The sequence below is a fragment of the Salvelinus namaycush genome, chromosome 6, assembly GCF_016432855.1.
Source record: "Salvelinus namaycush isolate Seneca chromosome 6, SaNama_1.0, whole genome shotgun sequence".
In the NCBI taxonomy this organism is placed as follows: Eukaryota; Metazoa; Chordata; class Actinopteri; order Salmoniformes; family Salmonidae; genus Salvelinus; species Salvelinus namaycush.
The window spans coordinates 9,594,517-9,615,289 of record NC_052312.1 but is presented as its reverse complement, the minus strand read 5'-3'; the positions used below and the strand labels follow the sequence as shown (position 1 = coordinate 9,615,289).

General features: G+C 43.5%; 1 protein-coding gene across 1 annotated transcript in view; it reads left to right on the top strand.

The window, feature by feature from the left end:
- The first annotated feature begins 900 nt into the window (after window positions 1-900).
- Window positions 901-20,773, top strand: part of LOC120049599 (mitogen-activated protein kinase kinase kinase 11-like) — a 41,300-nt gene continuing 21,427 nt past the window's right edge. The window contains exon 1 of the mRNA XM_038995892.1: window positions 901-2,811. Coding sequence (XP_038851820.1) covers window positions 2,040-2,811 — 772 coding nt within the window. The 5' untranslated portion in view covers window positions 901-2,039. The remainder of the gene's footprint in view (window positions 2,812-20,773) is intronic.

Sequence of the window (20,773 nt, the reverse complement as noted above, 5' to 3'; positions counted from 1 at the left end):
AAGAACAGCCTCAATTCGTTGGGTCATGGACTCTACAAGGTGTCAGAAGCGTTCCACAGGGATGCTGGCCCATGTTGACTCCAAAGCTTCCCACAGTTGTGTCAAGTTTGCTGGATGTCCTTTGGATGGTGGACCATTCTTGATACACACGGGAAACTGTTGAGTGTGAAAAACCCAGCAGTGTTGCAGTTCTTGACACACTCAAACCAGTGCTCCTGGCACCTACCACCATACAGTTACATATTTTGTATTGCCCATTCACCCTCTGACTGGCACACATACACAATTCATGTCTCAAGGCTTAAAAATCCTTATTTTACCCGGATTCACCTAGTCAGTCTATGTCACGGAAAGAGCAGGTGTTCCTTATGTTTTGTACACTCAGTGTATAACCTCATCCAGTTGTGACACTTGGCCCATAACAATTAGCGGCCTAATGACAATAAGGCTCCTTTGTGCGACATGCTATTTATTTGGCACTCAGATATTCCAGTAAACCTCAAATGCAGAACACGGGAATTAGGAATTAGTCCGCATATTACTGCCTACTCCATCCTCTCTCGACCAGAGTGAGTGTTGCGTTGTTTCTCTAATCAGGGCGCAGGGGTATATTCGCCGATTTTGTTGCAAAACGTTTAATCTGTTCCAACAAAACCGTTTACTCCAAACGGGAAAAGTTTTGCAACGAAAACGAGAGCTTCTATAGGACAAATTCAGGTAGGCCCCTCCCCGATTTGTTCCGTTTGCTCTGTTTGCTTCCGTTTGGTTCTTAAACGGTAAACTGTTTCCGTTGCAAGAAGTAATGAATACACCCCTGATTCTTTTCCTGTTGGGAAAAAAGTTTCTAAACCCCACCCTCTTCTTTGATTGTAAGCACAGACGTAGAGTGGTTCGAGAACGGGACGAGGGAAGACTGCTTAAGGAAGAGGGGACATGATAACAAATATTAATGAATCAATTATGACATTGATAATAACGACGAGCTTGCCAGGGCTTGGCACTAACGTATCGTTACGCACAATACAGGATTTGTTTTTGGTGTGCGTTTCTCTTTTAGAAAAAGTAGACTCCTAAGCAGGTTTGTACTACTCTTCCTGTTGCGAACTAGGTGGATATCAAGTTCTTATTGAAAATACATACGTGTGCAATTAAGACATTGTATGTCACCATCGCGTAAGACAGCAAATATGGATACAGTTGCGCAAACGGGTGCGGGATTTGTTGACAGAACGCACAGAAGTTTTGGCCAGACACCGTTATTCGTGCTCATGGTTTAGGGCGAGTTGGTAAGCTTTGAAACTTGTCGTAAAGCACGGGGTTCTCAGGACTAAATGCGCCTTTCCTGCTATTCTTCTCCTCTTCTCAGCGCTTCCTGCTTATGGTGGCCACCGCACTTCATGGATAAAAATGCAGAACTCAAAATGGACAACTAAACGGAGTTGAACTCTTCCGTTGGGTTATTATTGTCCATGTTCTGGATATTCTGCAACCACCTGATGCTCATTTTGGTATGATGTGATCCATCCTGTGTTCTACACGGTCGTGGTTTTGCTATATTTGAATAAGTCATCCTTTATTTCATATCTCAAGAAGCAGCACCTAATCATTGGTCAATATGTGACAATTTGTGGTATAGTTATAGAGTAATTAAGTGAGCTATGTGCTCAAACCACGCATTGAGAAACCACACCACAACAGTCGAGTAGAAATTTGCTTTATGGAGACAATTCTGCCTTTTTACACATTGGCACACTTGGTAGGACTGGTCACATCCATGGCCTTTGTTTGATTGTTGCCAGCTCTAATGGAAACATATGTAGTCCATGTCAGGTTGCATGAGAGACATTTTTTATCCTGTTGTCTTTGAACACGGTTGTGTTCCTGTTGGCCAGGCCTTTGAACAAATTTAATTGGTCCCCGATGAGCCAACTAGACACAGACGAACAGGAGAGAGGCGCAATAAAGTACATTATTGTACTTTATTTTCAAAACCACACAGAATCAAACCCAGTGTCTGAACATCTGTTCATTGCGGCTCCATGGAGCCGCTGAAGAACATTTTTACCCGCGGCCCGCTGTCGAACTGGAAAGGTCTGGATCAATCACAAAAAGGGAACTTCACCAATCCCGTGTGGACGGCTTTATTCGACTATGAGGCCTCCGGTAAAGACGAGCTCACCCTCCACAAAGGTGACCTGGTGGAAGTTCTGTCACTGGACTCTGAGATATCTGGTGACGAGGGCTGGTGGGCGGGCAAGGTCAACAATAAAGTGGGAATCTTTCCCTCGAACTACGTCTCCTTCAAGCCTCCTTCATATGGGAAACTGCAGGGCAATGGAGTTGGCGTGGTTGGGGAGCTTGGGCCAGCCGTAGTGGGGGTGGGGGAGTTTGAACCCGAGGCCGTGGATTTCAGGGAACTGAGCCTCGAGGAGGTCATTGGGGTCGGCGGCTTCGGCAAGGTGTATCGCGGTACGTGGAGAGGTGGGCTGGAGGTCGCCGTGAAGGCGGCCCGCCAGGACCCAGACGAGGACATCAGCGTGACGGCCCAGAACGTGCGCCAGGAGGCCCGGCTGTTTGCCATGCTCACTCACCCCAACATCATCGCCCTCAAAGGGGTTTGCTTACAGGAACCCAACTTGTGCCTCATCATGGAGTATGCGTCCGGTGGCCCGCTGAGCCGTGCGCTGGCTGGGTGCCGCATCCCGCCGCATGTCTTGGTCAACTGGGCAGTACAGATTGCTAGAGGGATGCTCTACCTGCACACAGAGGCCATCGTTCCTGTCATCCATCGTGACCTCAAGTCTAACAACAGTAAGTCACTACACTAGTCACGTCCACTAGGATAGCCTGATTTAGAACATTGTTATAGACAACACTAAAGACAGCTAGAAGGTCAAACGGCTGTCAACTACTGTGAATTACTACATTTCTTTAGATCCATGACAAACTGTCAAATTCAGTTTCACCAGTTCAATTGGCTCTGAGTGAAATGGTTAGTCTTCCTATTTGCTGGGGAGCTTGACCTACAGGACTCAGGACATTGTACTAGGTTATATTGTTGCATTGCCAGAGGCTACACCTCACCACACACTTTGTCTTTGGCGAAGCTCACTTCTCCCCTCTCTACTACAATATCGGCTCTAATGGCTCACAAATAACAAGCACAAACATACACATTTGATTATTATTGTCCCTTCAAATGGCAAAATGGGACACTATTAATTCACTTTGGCTGCAGTCCAAAAGCGATTTAAATTGTCACATGTTTTGTTGTTTGCTCTTCGCTTGATCTCACAGGGAGCGTGGGAAATGAGATGATTATTTGGACGGAGCATCTCTCTCTCTGTTGTGCTAGGTTATTGCTTCATATCATGTGAGCACTGTAGCCTGTATACATATAACAGAAAGAAGAGAGCTCTGTCTGAGGAGATTGTGAAACGTCTAGCGAGCATTTCTCGATAATGAGACCAGCCGCTTCGCAAGCAAAGGTCAAGAATTCTAGTGGGTGAATTTTAAAGACCGTCAGAAGTCACCCTTTGAACTTTGATGACGTTGATTGCGAGAATGACCGCAATGTCGGCTTAGGTAGGTGTTTTGGGCTCTAGCTTTGGCCATCTAGGCCCTTCCATGGACCTTGTCATTAAACCACATCAAATAGATGCAACAAAGGTGATACAGAGAATTCAACCCTCTCAAACCAAAAGCTTCTTGGAACTGTCAGGCTGAGAGGCTTGATAGTATCCTTGATTGTCAAAACACAAGGCCACCGGAATTCACACAGAGGCAAAACCATTATTATCATAATTTTGACAAGTCCGATAATCCCTGTCAGTGGCTTGGCAATATCTTTAATGGTTCAGAGTTTGTTTTTGTTCAACATCCCCTCTTTTTCCATTCGTTCAGATCACCAAAGACCCACTTCCATCTTGGATAATCTCTCTGTACAGCCATGTTACGTTAGGCAAACAGAAAAAGATCAAGGTAGTTTTTTTTGTTAGACAAGAGACCCACATCACTTCTGAGAATATGGACCATGGTAGGTCTGTCTTAGTTCTACACCCAATTTCAAGGTTTTCGGTCACACCAAACACTAAGTAGGCCAAAGTATCACTGTTTCAGTCCATCACCTCCATCTTCCTCATTAAGAGGCAAGCCAGCAGCTGGGAGAATCCCAGGTCTGACGGGAATAAAATCTGTTGGGAAGTGAGCTGGCAACCGGAGGGTGGCTGGTATAAAATCCTTGATGCCATTGCCTTGCCTGACGTTGTGCCCTTTAGCAAGGCACTTAACCCCTCACAGCAACTGCTCCATGAGCGCCCAGTATGGCAGCCCCCTGCCCTAACCTCTCCAACCTGTATGTTTGTCTATTGGAGAGGTTGGGATAAAGCAGAAGTCACATTTTAGTTGGACTTTGTGTACAATTGACAAGTAAAGTCATCTTAATCTTAACTTGTTCCCACACACTCCCCTCCACTCTCATTCTCCACTGTTCTGACTGAGCAGACATCAACGAATCCACTGGACTGGAAAACATCCCTTTTGAGTAAAAAAAAATATTTTTTGAATGTAGGGTTTGTAGGCTATATGGAGCAACACAACCAACACAGTCCCTCTTTGTGCTGTAAAGATGTTATCTCTGCACTACTTCCTACCTCTTGTGTTTTGATTTCTTCTCTGAAGCTTTGTCCCAGACCTGCCTATACTTGTCTCTCTGTTGTGGCACTGAGCAATATCCAGTTGTTTGGGGAAAGGGAGGTCTGTGTTCGCTCCCGATGGCTTTCAAAAGACACGATCTGTTCCTATAGAGAGAGCAAGGGCATGGTTTCTTCAGTGTTTCACCCATCATTTTAAAGTGTACAGGAGAACCACCCCTTTAATCAAATCAAATGATATTGGTCACATACCATACACATATTTGTCAGATGTTGTTACGGGTTTAGCGAAATGCTTTAAGGTTTCAAGGAAAGGTAGCGAGGCGCACAAGTTGGCGGCCATTGAAGGAACATTGCGGTGTTCGAGCTTCTAAAAATAATTACAAACCATTGATCCACAATGAAGTTCCTGCTATTAGGTGAAGTAGGTAGCGTAGAGATGTGGTCTTAAGGGCAGATATTCAGAAGAATGCAGAAGGTTCTGGTGCAAAGGTGTCCAATTTTTATTTCTAGGGTTCAATAGTGAGAGCCGGCGAAGACGCCTAACAGCAGGAACAACCCCATCTAGTGGTCAGAACCTGGTAATACCAGGATGTAGGATGGGACATCAACCTAACAACTTCCATTATTCATTTCTCTGAACAGGGGGAAAGAATCATCACCAAATTCACTGAATACATTACATAGGATGAAGAATCAATACTCTGAACCGCATTGCTATACTACTTGTCAGACATAGAAACCTGATACTATATTTTGTTGGGGTGGGATGGGCGTAGGGTGTCTGTGGGCTGCTTTTGACTTTCTTTGGTTTCCTCATGTCTTATTCATTGTTAGAAAAAAGTTTGGTTCAAATCTGATGTTAGGTAATATAATTATTGAATATAATATGAATTCTACAAATTAAAATGGACAATTTGGGCATAATCGTTTAATTTCTCAAGGATCAAAATCTATTTCAACAAAATCACTTTGCTGGAATGCTTATTTGATATGTTTCTAACTACAGAAATTATTTCAGAACAATCTGATATGGTGGGTGTCATTTAAAGACTTTTAAAGTTAATTAAAATACTTTTTTTAGTGCACTGTTGCAACGATAGAGCTCTGTTTAGGGTGACAGACACTATTTATAGCTGTAGAGATTTGAAAGGAGAAGAGCCTGTAGCTTTGTGCTGTAGTTACACATCAGTGAAGCGTACTGATTGAACAGGACCATTGAAGAAAGTGTACACAGAAGACGGCCTTGAATGCAGGCCAAAGGCCATCACTGGAAAGTAGATGCAGAGAGACACACACAAGAGTGAGTGTTTACACAGGGCTGGATTAAGAAATCATAAGCCCCGGGGATTTTAAAAACGCATTTCATGCAATTCTACCTCGTTTACATGGCAAAAGACATTAGCTGAATCTTTTTTAATAACACAAAAATGACCTAAATGAGTGGCTACTCTGACACTGAGAAACGGAGCTCAATCTGGCTACTAAATACAATTTTCAGTGGCACATTGACTCACCTAATGATGATGAAGCCATAGGTTACTCACGGTGATGGCCGACGCGCTCGTCGTGGCAATAGCCCATCTCAAGATGAGCTACTTTGAAAAACAGTTTTGCTGTTAGCTACAAATTGGGAGTTTTTTTTATTTGCAAAAGGCAAACCGACAGCCGCAACTATAGAAATATAATCTATGGATGGCAGTTCCCATTCAAGTCAGGAATGGCATCCAATGCTAGTGTACCCATGAGTTTAACAGTCAGATTGCCAGGGTCAGAGGTTACAAAACCCATCTATGGATTACATGTCTATGGCCAAAATGCAACAAACTGTAGCCTTTATTTGGTGCACATACTGCCAAAATTGCAGCCATCTGGACTGTAGGCATACCGGTAACTGCCAAAATAAAGTTGTAAACAAGGGACACTTTAGTAAATAAGGGATACAAATTAATATGGTGTGGGGTGCATTTTCCTGGTATGGTTTAGGTCCACTTGTAGAATCTATGCCAAGGCGCACTGAAGCTGTTCTGGCAGCTCGTGGTGGCACAACACCCTTTTATTTTTACAGTATATATTTCCTTAATATTGTAAAAAAAAATATATATATATATATATACACACACACACACAGTACCAGTCAAATTTTTGGACACACCTACACATTCCAGGGTTTTTCTTTATTTTTATTATTTTCTACATTGCAGAATAGTAGTGAAGACATCAAAACTATGAAATTACACATATGGAATTATGAAGTAACCAAAAAAGTGTTTATATTTTAGATTCTTCAAAGTAGCCACGCTTTGCACACTCTTGGAATTCTCTCAACCATCTTCACCTGGAATGCTTTTCAAACAGTCTTGAAGGAGTGCCCACATATGCTGAGCACTTGTTGGCTGATTGTGGAGGTCAGGTCATCTGATGCAGCACTCCATCACTCTGCTTCACGGTCAAATAGCCCTTATTCAGCCTGGAGGTGTGTAGGGTCATTGTCCTGTTGAAAAACAAATGATACTGGGACTAAGCGCAAACCAGATGGGATGGCGTATCGCTGCAGAATGCTGTGGTAGCTATGCTGGTTAAGTGTTCCTTGAATTCGAAAATAAATTATCTACAGTGTCACTAGCAAAGCACCGCACTCCATCACACCTCCTCCATGCTTCACGGTGGGAACCATACATGCGGAGATCATCCGTTCACCTACTATGCGTCTCACAAAGACACGGCTGTTGGAACCAAAAATCTCAAATTTGGACTCATCAGACCAAAGGGCAGATTTCCACCGGTCTAATGTCCATTGCTCTTGTTTCTTGGCCCAAGCAGGTCTCTTCTTCTTATTGGTGTCCTTTAGTAGTGGTTTCTTTGCAGCAATTCAACCATGAAGGCCTGATTCACGCAGTTTCCTCTGAAAAGTTGTTGAGATGTGTCTGTTACTTGAACTCTGAAGCATTTATTTGGGCTGCAATTTCTGAGGCTGGTAACTCTAATGAACTCCTCCTCTGCAGCAGAGGTAACTCTGGGTATTCCTTTCCTGTGGCGTTCCTCATTAGAGCCAGTTTCATGATGTTTTCTGCGACTGCACTTGAAGAAACTTTCAATCCCTACCTTGTCACAAGACAACTGATTGGCTCAAATGCATTAAGAAGGAAAGAAATTCCACAAATTAACTTTGAACAAGGCACACCTGTAATTGAAATGCATTCCAGGTGACTACCTCAAAGTTGGTTGAGAGAATGCCAAGAGTGTGCAAAGCTGGCATCAAGGTGAAGGGTGGCTACTTTGAAGAATCTCAAATATAAATATATAAAATAACACTTTTTTTTAGTTACTACATGATTCCATGTGTGGAATTTCATAATTTTGATGTCTTCACTATTTTTCTACAATGTAGAAAATGGTAAAAAATAAAGAAAAACTCTTGAATGAGTAGGTGTGTCCAAACTTTTGACTGGTACTGTATATAATTAAGTGTTTTAAATATAATAAAAAATGTAGATATATAATTATTTTTTGCTGCCTCTTGGGCCCCGGAGCTTTACCCGGTAAGCCCCTGCATTAATAAGACACACACACACACACCTCAACATCAGTCAGTCATTGACACATTGTCCCTCAGATGCACACAATCAGTCATAAACACATTGGCACACATACAGTATATTTAGACACTATAACTGCCATAAAAAAATCTCACAAGTATCAAACACTGCAAGCTCCCAGCTATTATCTAATCAATGCAACATTGACACTATCCCACCCCTGGTTAGCACTATCCCACCCCTATCTACTATCCCACCCCCGGTTAGCACTATCCCACCCCTATCTACTATCCCACCCCTGGTTAGCACTATCCCACCCCTATCTACTATCTCACCCCTGGTTAGCACTATCCCACCCCTATCTACTATCCCACCCCTATTGGCTTAAAAAGCCAAATCGAACACAATATTTGCCAATTAATTTCCAGGAATATTGCGTCTGTCTGTGTGGTGCGTTTGTCAATCACTCAGTGTGTAGCCAGTTGATGTGATAACCGTCTTGTGGGTTGACAGAAATACTTTCCCCAAAACCTTAAATGTTAACTGCGAAGTAGACTTACCTGGCAGAAGTAAATCATTAGTAAATCTATTATTTGTTATTTGCAAACTTTGCCATGAAATGATCAGCAGCAGTACAGAACCATCGCTAGACCGGCACATTAGACCACATTCCTCACTCGCTAGATTCACAGTTAAAGGGCCAGAATGGCAATTAAAGGGGAATTACACCCCCCCATAAAATCACATTTGTTCGTTTTCTTCCAGACCTAAAAAAAAATGGTATTCAGATGTGGTTTAAGCATTGACATGGACTCAGAACATCCAATTTATTTGCTGGAGGATGTTGCAGGCAGCAGAACGTTCTCCACGGCGTCTCCAGACTCTGTCACGTCTGTCACGTGCTCAGTGTGAACCTGCTTTCATCTGTGAAGAGCACAGGGCGCCAGTGGCGAATTTGCCAATCTTGGTGTTCTCTGGCAAATGCCAAACGTCCTGCACGGTGTTGGGCTGTAAGCACAACCCCCACCTGTGGACGTCGGGCCCTCATACCGCCCTCATGGAGTCTGTTTCTGACCGTTTGAGCAGACACATGCACATTTGTGGCCTGCTGGAGGTCATTTTGCAGGGCTCTGGCAGTGCTCCTCATTGCACAAAGGCGGAGGTAGCGGTCCTGCTGCTGGGTTGTTGCCCTCCTACGGCCTCCTCCACGTCTCCTGATGTACTGGCCTGTCTCCTGGTAGCGCCTCCATGCTCTGGACACTACGCTGACACACAGCAAACCTTCTTGCCACAGCTCGCATTGATGTGCCATCCTGGATGAGCTGCACTACCTGAGCCACTTGTGTGGGTTGTAGACTCCGTCTCATGCTACCACTAGAGTGAAAGCACCGCCAGCATTCAAAAGTGACCAAAACATCAGCCAGGAAGCATAGGAACTGAGAAGTGGTCTGTGGTCACCACCTGCAGAATCACTCCTTTATTGGGGGTGTCTTGCTAATTGCCTATAATTTCCACCTTTTGTCTATTCCATTTGCACAACAGCATGTGAAATTTATTGTCAATCAGTGTTGCTTCCTAAGTGGACAGTTTGATTTCACAGAAGTGTGATTGACTTGGAGTTACATTGTGTTGTTTAAGTGTTCCCTTTATTTTTTTGAGCAGTGTATATAGGGCCCTTTAGTTGTTTATCAACCATCATTCTACCAGGTATATTGATGGAAAACATAGTGCACTAAGGACCCGGGAACAGTCGCAAAGGAGAAGAATGTGCCTATTTGAAGGCTATAATTTTTTTTAAGTAGCTCTCATGCTAGAAAATGTTTAAATACCCTGGTTTAAATAGATCTTGGATCAACACTTTTTTTTTTAAAGTAGCTCTCATGCTAGAAAATGTTGAAATAAATCTTGGATCAACACTTTTTTTTCCAGAGTGGACAAGCATCTGACACAGCTGTGCACCACCAGTGTGTTTTCACTCCGGGCCCCTAGCGCCCCAACGCAGCGCACTGAAAACATCCCCTGTGTTATTCTCCCCTCACAGACACTTGCAGTCTCTCGCTACTCACACACATCAACATTCCCAAGTTCACTGAGGGGAATTATGAGGGCAATTTGGACATTTAGCCCACAGTGGTGGCATGTGAGGTATTCAGTCCAGGAAATAGAAATATTGAACTTGATAAACTCCTAAAATGCATAGTGACTTGTATTATCTGTAACAGGGGTTGCTGCGTCAATAGACTTGCTTTGCCAGTCACAGGTATGTAGGTGGAGACTACAGAGTCAAGCAATACTAGGCTAAAGAGTGCTGATCTAGCATCAGGTCCTGTTTGTCCATGTCATCTTATTCATTATGATCTAACTCTGAGACGCTGTATGAAGACGAGCCCTGATATGGACATTAGAAAGAGAATCCTAAGGAATGTTATGTAAATTGATGTACAGTATTCTGAAAGTATTCACAACCCTATACTTTTTCCACATTTTGTTGTGTTACAGACTTAATTTTAAATGAATTAAATTTAGATTTTGTGTCACTGGCCTACACAAAATTTTCCATAATTTCAAAGTAGAATTTTTTTTTTTAAAGAAATGTTTACATATTAATTGAAAATGAAAAGCTGAAATGCCTTGAGTCAATAAGTACTGTATTTAACCCTTGAAGTTATGGAAATCCGAAGTAAGTTCAGGAGTAAAACTTTGCTTAATAAGTTGCATAGACTCACTCTGTGGGCAATAATAGTGTTTAACATGATATTTGAATGACTACAGAATCTCTGTACCTCACACATACAATTATCTGTAAGGTCCATCAGTCGAAGAGTGAATTTCAAACACAGATTCAACCACAAAGACCAGGGAGGTTTTCCAATGCCTCGCAAAGATGGGTAAAAAAAGCAAGTGGTGGTGAAGTTATTAGTTAAACTTTGGATGGTGTATCAATTCACCCAGTCACTATAAAGATACAGGTGTCCTTCCTAACTCAGTTGCCGGTGAGGTAGGAAACCACTCAGGGATTTCACCATGAATTCCATGGTGACTTTAAAACAATTACAGAGTTTAATGGCTGTGATAGGAGAAAACTGAGGATGGATCAACAACATTGTAGTTACTCCACAATACTAAACTAAATGACAGAGTAAAAAGAAGGAAGCTTGTACAGAATAAAAATATTCTGCAATAAGGCACTAAAGTAAAACTGCAAAAAAATTGGCAAAGAAATTAAATGTATGTCCTGAATACAAAGCGTTATGTTTGGGGCAAACACAACGCATCACTGAGTACCACTTTTCATATTTTCAAGCATGGTGGTGGATGCATCATGTTATGGGTATGCTTGTCATTGGCAAGGACTAGGGAGTTATTTGGGGGGGATACAAATAAACGGAATAGAGCTAAGTGCAGGCAAAATCCTAGAGGAAAACTTGGTTCAGTCTGCTTTCCAACAGACACTGGGAGACAAATTCACCTTTCAGCAGGACAGTAACCTATAACACAAGGCCAAATATACACTGGAATTGCTTACCAAGACAACATTGAAGGTTCCCGAGTGGCCTAGTTACAGTTCTGACTGAATTCGGCTTGAAAATCCATGGCAAGACTTGAAAATTGCTCTCTAGCAATGATCAACAACCAACTTGACAGAGCTTAAAGAATAATGTGCAAATATTGTACGATCCAGGTGTGGAAATACTTTCTGTTAGAGACAACCAGAAAGACTCACAGCTGTAATCGCTGCCAAAGGTGATTCTAACATGTATTGACTCAGGGATGTAAATACTTATGTACAGGAGATATTTCTGTACTTCATAGTTAATACATTTTCAAACATTTCTAAAAATATGTTTTCACTTTGTAATAGTTAATTTTTTTAAATCCATTTTGAATTCAGTCTGTAGAATAAAAAATGTGGAATAAGTCTAGGGGTATGAATCCTTTCTGAAAGCACTGTGATGGTTAGAGATAGGGCTTCACAGTTATGGCCAGTTAGTCATTGAAAATAAAGTGGTTTGTTCAGTAGGTCATGGGATGAGTAGGAAGAGACGGAACCCGTAAATTCAAATCAATAACTACTCTGCATTTTAAAATTGCAAACAAACTATGCTCTATTTGTGGCTTTAAATCCAACTAGGAAGAGACCCTGGTCTTGTAGCTAGAAACAGGTTGAAATGCTAAATGTAACCACAAATCAATTTAATAAATTACCTTGCTATTAGTTAATTCCAATCTTCTATATTAATTCTCCAACCAATCAAGTTTTTTTCTACAAATACCTTTGTCACAAAGTGCATAGTTTCGCTTACTGTCTGTTAGGAGAGACAACAAAGTTCAAAACCCCCAACTATAGCACAGCCGACACAGAGAGTGGCAAGGAAAAACTCCCTCAGTCTTGATTGGAACAAACCTGTACTTATCCTTTTGCTGACATTGGCATATCTTCAATGCCAGCGTGTTGCTGCCTGACAGGCATCACCTGTGATGGGGTGGCGGTACCAGGCTCTGTGGAGGAGTTCAACCAGGGCAAGGCTCCAGTGTGTTTCCATTGGCACAGTGTCTGACTGGCTGTGATAAGAGTTCACTAGGCCCAGGGCCCCCCCCCCCCCCCCCCCCCCCCCCCTCTTTATTTTGGAAATGCCGGCAGGCTGCATCCGGAGATCCCAGGCTCTGATTGGGTTGGGTGGGGGGGGGAGGAAGCAGGATGGTGAAGGGGATGGTGGAGCAGGTAGGAGTTGGCACGGGATTCCCTTTTACGCACTGGGTAACTCTGGCTTTGATACACACGCATGCACGTACACCATAGACACACACACACACAATCCCCCTACACACACACTTGACTAATGTTCCAGAATAATAATATGCTGTATAGAGCAGAGAGCTTTAGGATGACGGCCCGAACAACAGAACTCCAGGGGACGAGAGGGGACAACGAGGCACTGTAAGGTCTCACCACACAGGATGTGAGAGGATTCCAAAACCCAGGAAATCGTTGAGAATCTTTTTCCAGGTTTAGGCTAACATTTTGGTTTCTCTCACTAGCTTGGTTTTTCATCTTTTCTACAGTGATCCTAAGGCAGTTGTCATGTAGATAGAGAATTCTCACCACTGGCTTGTGAAATGCTAAAGGATCAGGCTGATATTTGGCTAGAAACATTTGACACATTTTCCTGTATTATGTTTCCATCTCTGTACCTGAGCATGTGTATATGCAGTTGTATTAGAGTTGAGGGATACTTATCATACTTCTACATTTCCGTTTGGCTCTGTCAGTTGAAACTTATTTATCTGTTGCAGTGCTGTTCTACACGACTGTGCAAACATTGGAGAGTGTTTAGTCAGCTAAACCTTGATTAGTTAGGTAGGCCAACGCACGACATGGGACCAATGCATTGTACTATGTTTTAAAAAGGGCTAGTTTAAAAAAAAAGAAGTGACTGCCCACTTACCACCAGCTACGCCTGACACAACCTCCTGATTGACCCCTTGGCGACCCCCACATTCTGGATTTCCCAGGATACCAGAGAGGAGGAGGTGAAGTGATATGGTTGACTCCGCCCCAAAAGTGTTTTGTGCGAGCATATAGCCTTGAGTAGACCGAGTGGGGAATATTTTATATAGGAGTTGTGCTTGTTGTTCACATACGTGTCTGCCCTCTCGTTGGCCAGAAGGTTTCCGACTCCTCCCGCCTGCCTTCCGCCTTTGCGGACATTTTTTCCTATTGTTAGAGCAGACAGTCCAATATCTTGTCAATATATAGATCATCTTTGAGGATACTCAGCGAATGGAGGTTAAACTTCAACAACTGGCAGACATTTTGGCTCCAGTAGTTTGTGTTAGCTAGCGCTGGTTAATAGGTGAGTTATCTCAGGCCCCTGGTGCATTACATGATGCAGAGATAATCATTAATAACTCTCTGAGATAGCGTTGTTAGCTTCACTGTGATTTGGACATGTATCTCTGTCTCTCTATCTTCTGTCTCTCTTCTGTCTCGGTCTCTGTTTCTGTGTCTCTCTTTTCTGTCTCTGTCTCCCTCCCTCTCCCTCAGAGTTTGAGGTTGCCAGACTGTCTGTCAGCCTATGGCTCCATCCCTCAGGGGACAAAGCTCTCGTTCTTCCCGGGGAAAGCCCCCACCCCTGCCGGAATTCTCCCTCGCCTACGGACAGAGAGCAGATCCGGCCCAAACCCACAGGAGGGGAGGGCAGAGGGAGGGAGAGAGAGAGGGAGATATGTGAAGAAATTAACAGTAGAGACAGATGACCACTTTATGAATTACTGATCAGTGTCATGCTACTAATTAATTTAGTCAAGTTGTCAACACAGGTGAGGCCTTATTCCGTAAAGTTGCAAAAAGAACAACCAATATCTGTGTGTAAGTACAAGCTACATTTATTGGAATGCCTCTGGAGAATGCAAATGTGTGTTCTCTGATAAGCTGCTGAGAAAGTGAAATAGGCCCACGGCCCTTCCTTGGTTGTGGTGCATGAAGTGCATATCAGTACTCACTCACTCACTCACTCACTCACTCACTCACCCACACTCATGAGATGTAATGTTTTTTTAGTTTGAGTTTATTTCACCTTTATTTAAACAGGTAGGCTAGTTGAGAACAAGTTCTCATTTACAACTGCGATCTGGCCAAGATAAAGCAAAGCAGTGTGACACAAACAACAACACAGAGTTACACATGGAATAAACAAGCGTAAAGTCAATAACACAATAGGGGAAAAAAGTATATATACAGTGTGTGCAAATGGCGTGAGGAGGTAAGGCAATAAATAGGCCATAGTAGCAAGTAATTACAATTTAGCAAATTAACACTGGAGTGATAGATGTGCAGATGATGATGTGCAAGTAGAAATACTGGTGTGCAATAGAGCAGAAAAGTAAATAAAAACAATATGGGGTTGAGGTAGGTAGATTGGATGGGCTATGTACAGCTGCAGCGATCGGTTAGCTGCTCAGATGGCTGATGATTAAAGTTAGTGAGGGAAATACAAGTCTCCAGCTTCAGCTATTTTTGCAATTCGTTCCAGTCATTGGCATCAGAGAACTGGAAGGAAATGCGGCCAAAGGGGTTTTGGCTTTGGGGATGAACAGTGAGATATACCTGCTGGAGCGCGTGCTACGGGTGGGTGTTGTTATCGGGACCAGTGAGCTGAGATAAGGCGGAGCTTTACCTAGCAAAGACTTATAGATGACCTGGAGCCAGTGAGTCTGGTGACGAATATGTAGCGAGAGCCAGGCAATTAGAGCATACAGGTCGCAGTGGTGGGTGGTATAAGGCACTTTGGTAACAAAACGGATGGCACTGTGATAGACTGCATCCAGTTTGCTGAGTAGTGTTGGAGGCGATTTTGTAAATGACATCGTCGAGGATCGGTAGGATAGTGAGTTTTACTAGGGTATGTTTGGCGGTGTGAGTGAAGGAGGCTTTGTTGCGAAATAGAAAGCCGATTCTACATTTATTTTTAGATTGGAGATGTTTAATATGAGTCTGGCAGGAGAGTTTACAGTCTAGCCAGACACTTAGCTATTTGTAGTTGTCCACATATTCTAATTCAGAACTGTCCAGAGTAGTGATGCTAGTCGGGCGTGCGGGTGCGGGTAGCGAATGGTTTAAAAGCATGCATTTAGTTTTACTTGCGTTTAAGAGCAGTTGGAGGCCACGGAAGAAGTGTTGTGTGTCATTGAAGCTTGTTTGGAGGTTTGTTAACACAGTGTTCAAAGAAGGGCCAGATGTATACAGAATGGTGTCGTCTGTGTAGAGGTGGATCAGGGAATCACCCGCAGCAAGAGCGACATCGTTGATATATACAGAGAAAAGAGTCGGCCCGAGAATTGAACCCTGTGGTACCCCCATAGAGACTGCCAGAGGTCTGGACAACAGGCCCTCCGATTTGACACACTGAACTCTGTCTGAGAAGTAGTTGGTGAACCAGGCAAGGCAGACATTTGAGAAACTAAGGCTGTTGAGTCTGCCGATAAAAATATGGTGATTGACAGAGTCGAAAGCCTTGGCCAGGTCGATGTACTGTGCAGCAGTCTTCAACCTTTTATCGATGGCGGTTATGATATCGTTTAGTACCTTGAGCGTGGCTGAGGTGCACCCGTGACCAGCTCGGAAACCGGATTGCACAGCAGAGAACGTACGATTGGATTCGAAATGGTCAGTGATTTGTTTATTAACTTGGCTTTCGAAGACTTTAAAAAGGCAGGGCAGGATGGATATAGGTCTGTAACAGTTTGGGTCTAGAGTGTCACCCCCTTTGAAGAGGGGGATGACCGCGGCAGCTTTCCAATCTTTAGGGATCTCGGACGATACGAAAGAGAGGTTGAACAGACTGGTAATAGGGGTTGCAACAATGGCAGCGGATCATTTTAGAAAGAGAGGGTCCAGATTGTCTAGCCCAGCTGATTTGTACGGGTCCAGGTTTGGCAGCTCTTTCAGAACATCTGCTATCTGGATTTGGGTGAAGGAGAAGCTGGGGAGGCTTGGGCAAGTAGCTGCGGGGGGTGAGGAGGAGTGCTGGGAGGAGGTGGTCTTGTTCTCCATGGACTTTACAGTGTCCCAGACCTTTTTGGAGTTAGCGCTACAGGATGCAACTTTCTGTTTGAAAAAGCTAGCCTTTGCTTTCCTGACTGACTGCATGTATTGGTTCCTGACTTCCCTGAACAGTTGCATATCGAGGGGACTGTTCGATGCTACTGTAGTTCGCCACAGTATGTTTTTGTGCTGGTCGACGGCAGTCAGGTCTGGAGTGAACCATGGGAAATAGCACAAGGTTTACTACCCTGTAACACGTTAAATAGCTTGAGTTCCCCTAGATAAGGCATTAGGAAACCTTTCTTCCCACAATGCAATGCAACAGAGCAGAAGATCTTGTTTCCCATATAGGTATCTATTGTATACCGAGCCAGTAAATACATTTCTAGGTTGCTCCTGAGAGAGTCATTCCAGTAAGTGACTACCTACTCTGTTTTCTGAACAACAAACTATACCAAACAGAGTCCTGTTGCCATGGGGATGGAGCAGCCGTCTTTCGGGCGTCTGTTTGGTTGCCCTGCCTGTGTCAGGGGGTTGATTGTTTGGAGCTGGGAAGAGAGGCAGGTGCCAGCTCTGGGTGTTGTACTGCCATATGTCCTTGTTCCCTTTATTCACGATGACAAGCAGTGACCAGTTAACTACAACTGTTAAGATAACGTTACATAGGCCTACTACCTTCTGCATAACGGTTATGGTAACGTTACATAGGCCTATTATCTTCTGCATAACGGTTATGGTAACGTTACATAGGCCTACTACCTTCTGCATAACGGTCATGGTAACGTTACATAGGCCTACTACCTTCTGCATAACGGTTATGGTAACGTTACATAGGCCTACTACCTTCTGCATAACGGTTATGGTAACGTTACATAGGCCTACTACCTTCTGCGTAACGGTTATGGTAACGTTACATAGGCCTACTACCTTCTGCGTAACGGTTATGGTAACATTACATTGGCCTATTACCTTCTCATAACGGTTATGTAATGTTACATAGGCCTACTACCTTCTGCATAACGGTTATGGTAACGTTACATAGGCCTACTACCTTCTGCATAACGGTTATGGTAACGTTACATAGGCCTACTACCTTCTGCGTAACGGTTATGTAATGTTACATAGGCCTGCTACCTTCTACATAACGGTTATGGTAATGTTAGCTAGAAGGCCATAGACTTCTAGTCTGCTACATCAGTTGGTGAACCTTGAACCCTGAGATATGTCATGCTATTGAAGTCAGTGGTCACACAGTTCACTGGTTATTGTTGTAGCAGCCAATGATATTGAGTGGAGAACGCCATGGTCACGTGGTGCGTTGGGCCAAAGAGGGTCTGAATTAAGGCTGCACTCTGCCTCATCACAGGCAGTGGAGGAAGACTATTGAGCATGCTGACATTGCTAAAAGGCTTTGTCTGTGTGTGTGTGTGTGTCTGTACATCTTAACAGTTCTTTCAGTTACTGAAAGTCACGACCCTGGCAGACACCTCTGGGTGTCCTATTGGTCGATAACAATCAACCTTCTCTCATTGGAGCGACCGATTTGTGTCATTCACCCAAATATCCCACAGTCCTCTCTGGCTGTATCAATCATGAGAGCAACCTGACCCCTGTTAACCCCAGTTTCTAATAATAGGATTTGTCTTAATGCGCACGATGAAGCGCAATGGTGAAATAGGTCCTCTGTTTTGAGGAAGGGCCAAAGCCGATTGGTCTTATTGGCGTCACTTCCTGAAGATGAGTTCTTGTTTTCTCATACTTTCTCATGCTTTCTCTTGTCTCTCTGCACCAGACATACACTGAGTGTACAAAACGCATCTTTCCATTGTATCGGCACCTAAGTATTGTGATAATATTGTATCGTGAGGTCCCTGCTAATTCCCAGCCCTACTTGCGTCCAGGGCCCATAGGGCTACTGGTCAAAACTAGTACATTATGTAGGGAATAGGCTGGCAATTGGGATGCAGCCCTTGTTTTGAAATGTGCAAAACACGGGCTCCTGAGTGGTGCAGCGGTCTAAGGCACTGCATCTCAGTGATAGAGGAATCACTACAGACCCTGGTTCGATTCCAGGCTGTATCACATCCGGAGTCCCATAGGGCTGCGTACAATTGGCACAGTGTTATCCGGGGTAGGCCGTCATTATAAATAAGAATTAGTTCTTAACTGACTTGCCTAGTTAAATAAAGGTTAAATAAAAAAATACAATAAAATAGCGACATTTGATGGATGGAATGGAGACTCGTTTTATTGTTTACGTTTCGCTTAAAAGGCCTTTTTTCCAAGACAAGGACTCATCATGCAGCTAACAACGTTGACAAAGAAAATTCTTCTGTCTAAAGTGTCCTGTCTAATGTCTCATATCTACCCCATTTGGTTTGTTTTTCTCTAGTTACCTGATAACCTACGATTCTAAGACAATGGTTTTACTGTAAATCCTCTGAATGAGAGGAAGTCTGACGCACATAAATGAGAAAAACGGTATGATTCTTCGAAAGACAAAAGAGGCCAAGCGGGACGGAGGGCATTTGTCTGGTTCTCATCACACAATTTAATGCCATCGGCTCTCAACTGTGTCTATGCTCAGTTTTTAGATATAGATACCTTAGGAGGACTTTCTGTGTTTACAATATGCATGTTTATTTGACGCTGTGTGTGACACTGCGTGTGTTGTTCCCATGTGCATACGCCTGTGTTCCGCTGTTCTCTCCATCTTTCTAGTAGTTGAAGTGTGTGTGTGTGTGTGTGTGTGTGTGCGCGCCAGAGCGAGCACTGTGTGAGGGTGCAAAGGTTACTGTTCATTGTGAGAGCTGAGCCTTTTCACGATACCCCCACCCCAGACTCTTGTGATGCATTCCTTTGTGACGTCAAACAAGGCACGCCCGCTGGGCTGCCAGGCAGATGTCTACAGAGGGAGGGACCCAGAGTGTGTTTGTGGGTGAAACAGAGAGAGAGACACAGAAAGAAAACATGCACTTATACTCTGAAATAAACTGAAAGTGTCTGGAAATAGCACAAGGCTTACTTCCCTGTAACACGTTAAATTCTTCCATAATGCCGACTTTCTCTGGACGTTGGGTGCCTGTCATTAACCCTGAAGATGCCCATTTGTTCAGTGAAGGGGGAGGGCATGGGGTCGGTCAAATCCTACCGCATGTTTGGCTTATTTCCAGAGCTTCAACCTCTTCATCTCACACCAGAGAGAGCATATCCACACCAGAGAGAGCATATCCACACCAGAGAGAGCATATCCACACCAGAGAGAGCATATCCACACCAGAGAGAGCATATCCACACCAGAGAGAGCATATCCACACCAGAGAGAGCATAGCATATTTTAACCATGCAGGTCCCGTTTTGGATGTGCATCAAACCCATCATAGTCTGCATTGTTTTAATATTATATTCCCACAGGGAGAAATGATGGTGCCTGTAAGTGTGACATAGTCTATTTAAAACAAGTTGTTGGTTTGTTTTGTTTAGAATTATTTGTTCTATTTTTTGGCCTTATCAATACTTAATTTAATCTTGCTTATTGACAATGTTCGGCATGTCTTCGCTCAGCCATAGTGTTATTTACAGTCGGCCTAGCCCCTATATCAGTGTGAATGGTATTGAAGCCATACAATTCCTTTAGAACAATGTGGACTGCAAATGGGTTCAAGTTAACATATAAAGCCTACATTTTATTTAGTTCCTGTAAGCCATTTAACAAACTATAATGGACTAACATTGGAATTAGAGTTGATTCCAAGGCAATACATAAAATACCGTAAATACTCAATCTGAAGCAACCACATATTTTGCCATGGAGCACGTTTTGATTGGCCAGTGAGGGGCCAAACCTCGACACACCCACAACTTGTTTATTCATAAAAACGCAGCCCTTTCACGGCAACGCCAGCAAGTGTGCCGATTTATTGTGATAGTGAAAATAGCCAAATATTTCTGACTCACCCCCTGAATCTGTAGCGTTTCCTCCTGCGCCTAAATATGTCATTGTATTAGGTTTGTTAAAATGTCGTAACGTTGTATCA